General features: G+C 37.1%; 1 protein-coding gene across 3 annotated transcripts; it reads right to left on the reverse strand.

Annotated features, from left to right (window-relative positions):
* Window positions 1-251: 251 nt before the first annotated feature.
* Window positions 252-5,489, reverse strand: olah (oleoyl-ACP hydrolase). 3 transcript variants are annotated; one of them, XM_034704621.1, is made up of 7 exons: window positions 5,395-5,489; window positions 2,786-2,916; window positions 2,432-2,570; window positions 2,205-2,304; window positions 1,635-1,804; window positions 1,444-1,526; window positions 252-1,035 (listed from the first exon to the last, which is right to left on the reverse strand). In XM_034704621.1, exons 2-7 carry the CDS (start codon window positions 2,913-2,915, stop codon window positions 893-895), a joined length of 765 nt encoding a protein of 254 aa, XP_034560512.1. In that variant the 5' UTR covers window position 2,916; window positions 5,395-5,489; the 3' UTR covers window positions 252-892. The 3 variants fall into 3 exon arrangements, with proteins under 3 accessions (XP_034560512.1, XP_034560510.1, XP_034560511.1); XM_034704619.1 differs by having other exon boundaries at window positions 5,400-5,481; XM_034704620.1 differs by lacking the exon at window positions 5,395-5,489 and adding an exon at window positions 3,003-3,183.
* Window positions 5,490-5,661: the final 172 nt, after the last annotated feature.

Raw genomic sequence — 5,661 nt, forward strand, 5'->3', positions numbered from 1 at the left:
ACAGCATTTTGAAGACCATCACCAAAAATGATGATTCAGAGCAGGTGCCCCCAAACTCTTCAGCTTGTGACCTTGGAAATAATGATGCCAGAGACTGGTGACCCCCTTTGAGGAAGCTGAACATCGCTCACAGCCACATGTCAGCAGGGATTGGCCAATCCAATCACCTTGTTGGGCATTAGACCCCTGAATCTGGTATGAGGGATGAATTGAACACTACTGGGCTCTGGTCAGAGAACACGATCATCAGGTGGATTTGAAATTTTTACTTTGCAGAGTCAGGATTATACAACATGGTGTATTTTTTGTAGTAAGGAGACCATCATTGACTTCTGCACAGGTAACAACTGCATACAGGGAATGATTACAGTAAACGTGCGGTAAAGAGAAGTGGAAACAACGCGCACTTCCAATATAAAATTTCAAAATAAAAGTCTCTGAATATGTATGGAAGTAGATTAGGCCAGTAGAAAAACAAATTAAGATGAACAAACATTTTTCTTCTCAAAAAAAAGTCAGAATTCCGACTTTGATTTCAGATTTTTCTGACTTTTTTGTCAAATTTCTGTCTTATTTCTCCCTGAATGTCAGGAAAAAAATCCTCAGAACTCTAGGAAAAATGTCATAATTCTGACTTTAATCCCAGAATTTAAAAAAAATTGCATATTTTTCCAGTGGCCCTAATCGTCTTCTGTAGAATATGAAAGAACTTGAAAGATTCACAACAATCAAGTTCGCAGCTGGAAAGAAAACTCACTCTTTAAATCATTTGTTCTTTTTTTTTACATATTAAAAACTTATTCTGTCATTCCTTTTAAAATGTAAACAGAATTGACTTCCATCAGGTTGAACCATAAAAACGTTTTGATTTTCAGACCCAATAAGCATTTCATCATAAATAGTCCATTTCGGAGGTTTCCAGTTGCTTTGTAACAAAATCTATGATTAACTTTTCATTTCCAGAATCCTTCAGGTAAAAGTGAGCTCCATCAAACATCCTGATGGTGAAATCTCCAGAGGTGATTTCTTTCCAAGCTGTAAAAATAAACAAACACATGCATTAAGATTATTAAAAGACTGCAACAACAGGAACGCACTAACTTTTGAGTTGTAGTTTCTGTTCATGTCCTCAGCGTGTACAAAGGCACACAGCACTCATTTAGACTCATCAAATACCTACAGGCACATCTGTAGATCTTCAATGTAAACTATCTTCTCTTAACTGTACCAGTCTTTGTATAGAACAGTTTATTACGTGCACCTGTTGTACTTTGCACTACATCACAGTCCTTTACTTCCTACACAGACGATCTGAAAAAACTGCCAATCTCACTAACTTGCAACTGAAATCAATTATCCTGGATCAAATGCTCCCTGGGCATCCAGAAACAAACATCAGTCCTGTATAAAATTCAGTAAGTGTTAAATAATCTGAACACTGACCTTGTAAGTCATGGGGAATGTCGTCCTTCCCGTCAAAACACGTGACCGGGCAGGAGAGGAATGGATTGTCTGGCTTGTTGCACCTGCAGGAAAGTAATTAACTCCAGTCACTACAAACTTTAAAACAGAATCTTAATTTACATTTATTTGTTAAAACCAGATGAAGCTAAGTCATGAAGTTGTGAGCCCACCTGTAGTTCTCCACAACGTGCAGGTCGGCTTTCAGAGCAGGAAGGAAGAGCTTCAGGACCTCAGGGTTCGCCAGCAGCTCAGGAGGAGTTCCTCCAGTCGAAGTCATCCACTTGAGAAAATCTTCATCTGATAACTCGCTTCTCTTCGGGGCGTTGATACGGGTCTCTGACTGAAAGGATAACATATTAAAGATTATTATAAACCCTAAAGTCCAGACTATCAACGGGTAAGATCTGGTAGAATAACAATAGAAACCCTGTCTGCAAACATCTTTGAGGTTCTCTGCAACCTTGAAGAAAAGTAGTGCAGAAAAAGGAGGGATGGATGTGAGATTAGGATGCAGTCTAGTGGATTAAATTACATGTAGTGATCTTTCTATCAGGCGAATCTGCAGCATTATAATGCAGATTTAGTGCTCGGTGTCTGCTCTGTTTTAATTAATAACAGGTTCATGCAGGTTCTGTTTATTTGCAGAGGATCAGGAAGAATATTTCACTTCTCATGTTCCTTTTTTCCTTTTGGGGTTGAGGTACTAACAGGCAGTATAAAACATAATCAATAAAACTCACATAAGGTGCAGAGGCTCCAGACAGGAAGATGTGAACCGGCTCCACATTGTGTAATCTCTTCAGAGCGTCTGCAACAGCAAAACTCGTGAAGGCTCCAAAACTGAAACAGATCAGGAAAGTTAGAAATACTAGAATAAAAAAGAACACTGAATGTCATTAAAGGAGATAGCTGAGCTGTACTGCACTGTCATTAAAGCACATACTATGTTGCCATGTTGTTATCATACCTGTGGCCAAAGAGAGCAAACGGCTTCTCTTTTAGCACCGGTAACAACACGCCGACAACCTCCTCCACGATCTGCTGCATGTTGTGGAAAAAAGGCTCTTTGGCTCGACTCTCTCTGCCTGGAAGTTTGACAGCAAGAACTGAAAGACACAGACAGCAAATTTCAAGTACTTCATTAAAGGATAACACTGTAATTTCACAGCATAGGGGTGTGATTTCAAGGCTTATGTTCCTACAATTTCCCTAATTGCAGATTTTTTATGGTAAATAATAAATAACCAATATATATCAAATGAGAACTGTAAGCAAAGAGTTAATTTTGCAGCACTTCTGCAGTGTGTTCTAGGTGTTTTACCCTCTATGGAGCTGTTGAGGACGTTCCCCCATCTTGCATAGTGAATGGATCCTCCACCTGCCCAGGGGAAGCATATGAGCCTGCTCACAGCGTCTGGCCTCCTCTTGAAACAGCTGATCACTTTATCCATCCTATAAAAACAAAATAAAAAACAACACATCTGCTCAGACTGTATTTTGTGCTCCTTAGAGAACATACAATACTGCTTAAATATCACCTTAAAGCTAATGCACCTCCAACTTTAAGGGGAGATTATAAAAGTATTAAATCAAACTTGTTTTTTGCTCCATTAATTTCTTCCAGGAGAACAGTAACAACTCCTCATGCTGAAGTGTGAAACTTCCTGGTTATTTCTTCTATGGTGTATCCCTGGAGTTGTTGTATTATGGGGACATCTACAGTGTGGACTGAGTACTAACATGAAGAAGTTATATTTGCAGTGGTTTCATCATTTGTGGTTGCATTATGTTAAGTATTCTTTTTTTGAACGTGTTTGTGTATTGTATGACAGGTGATGATTGTACTGTAGCTCAAGTAAAATAAGTTATTTTAAAACCATGACGTAAGAAGTTGAGAAAAGTTCCCCGGAAGTGACGTTGTTTTCTACACTTGGTATTTCCTGACGGATTTCCCTCGGTGGGAGGGAGTGACAGCTTCGTTAAGGTGGAGAAAATAAAAAAAGGAAGTACCGGAAATCTGGTGATCAGCATTTCAAAGTAAAGTTTCTTAGAAGGAAAGCAAAATGTGTAACTGGAGTGAATGCAGCAATAAAAATCCACATGGAAATTGATAATGATGGAGAGGAAATTAAGTGAAAGTAGTCATTTTACACTCTAAAAATATGTCTTCTTGACTTAAGTCATTTTGCAATTTCTTCTGTTCGCGGATGACACTAATTTTTTTTGTTCTGGAAAGGATTTAAAGTCAATTAGAGATACTATAGTGTGTGAAATGGTGAAACTTAAGAGGTGGTTTGATGAAAATAAGTTAACCATGAACTGGAATATAACTAAGTTTATGATTTTTGGTAATAAAAAAAAGGATGATCAAATAAGTTTGGTTATAAATGGTGTTAACATTGAAAGAGTGTCAGAAGCTAAATTTCTGGGAGTGATAATTACGGTGGCCCTGAAGGACAAAACAAATTTACAAAAGATGAAACACTTTAACAAAGTTGGAGACAAATTGACATTTTGGAAAACAATTTTTACATTTTATAAAACAAAATGACATCAGCAAAACACTTTTACCAAAGCCAAAACAAATTTATATTTAAGGAAACAAATTTACAAAAGATGTAGTAATAGTCTCAAATTACTCCACTTACCGATGAGTACCGAAAAAATAAAGTAACAGAAAAAAAGTAACTTTTTTCACACAATTCCTACCAACAGCTTTAAAATTTTATGATAAGAAAATGACTATAAACTGATTATGTTAGTTAAGAAGTCATGTGTGTGAGGGATCTCTCACTGACTTTTTTAGCCCTTTATACCCCTTTCTGTAAGTGGGCATTTTTGCAGACTTAGCGTAAGTGAATTAACCAGAGTTCATACCATTGTGACGTGAAACACGGGATTCCACAGTAAAAAAGAAGCACGAAAGTTGCAATAAAATTTAAAGGAAAAAAAGTTTGCCTGTAAGTATAAATATAGAAAACAGCCTTAATCTATTTATCTTCACATATATTTGTATACAGTATCATTTATATATTTATAATTATATAGCCTATTTATATATTTTAAATTGTGTGGTTAAGCAGTCTGTACGGTAAGAGACTGGATCCCATGGCAGTCAGTCGTCCCTTAAGCGCCTTGAATTTGAGGACTCAGACCTGAATTTCAGCAGCCACATCAAGCAAATCACAAAGTCAGCCTACTATCACCTTAAAATTATATCTAGAATTAAAGGGTTTATGTCTCAGCATGATTTGGAAAAACTGCATTTATCTTCAGTAGACTCGACTACTGTAATGGTGTCTTTATAGGTCTCCCTAAAAAAATCAATCAGACAGCTGCAGCTGATTCAGAATGCTGCTGCTCGAGTCCTAACAAGGACCAAAAAAGTGGATCACATCACTCCAGTTCTGAAGTCTTTACACTGGTTACCGGTCTGTCAGAGAATGGATTTTAAAATCTTAGTGTTGGTTTATAAAGCACTAAATGGTATCAGGCCAAAATACATTAGTGACCTTCTGACAGATTATGAACCATCCAGACCTCTGAGGTCATCTGGGACAGGTCTGCTTATTGTCCCAAGAGTTAGGACTAAACGTGACGAGGCATCCTTCAGTTTTTATGCACCAAATATCTGGAACAAACTACCAGAGAACTGCAGGTCCGCTGCAACTCTCAGCTCCTTTAAGTCAAAGCTGAAGACTTTTCTGTTTGCCGCTGCTTTTAATTAAATCAAATAATTATTTATTTCTTAAACTGTAACTTTTTATTCTTGACAATCTAATATGATTTTACGATTTTTAATGACTATTTTTAATTTCATTTAAATGTCTTTTAATGTTCAACTCATTTTTAACTGTATTGATCATTTTATGTAAAGCACTTTGAATTGCCTTGTTGCTGAAATGCGCTTTATAAATAAATTTGCCTTGCCTTGCCTTGAGGAAAGGAAAACTTGTGCTATAAAAATTCCTAATATCATCATGCAGGTCACGTGAGAAGTCTCAAAGTGCTGTCCCATTCCCTGTTCTACAGTTTTGAGCCCTTACAGCCTCCTGCCCTTAATCACATTCCAGCTGACGTCAATTAAGTCAAGAAGGGCTCAGTGCTCAGGGTTTAGGGAGGACATCGAGATTGGGCACATTATTTTAAAAACTGTCTTTTATTTTGAAGGACTTTACCGGAAGTCATTAGCTTAGA

The sequence above is a fragment of the Notolabrus celidotus genome, chromosome 16 (assembly GCF_009762535.1).
Source record: "Notolabrus celidotus isolate fNotCel1 chromosome 16, fNotCel1.pri, whole genome shotgun sequence".
NCBI lineage: Eukaryota > Metazoa > Chordata > Actinopteri > Labriformes > Labridae > Notolabrus > Notolabrus celidotus.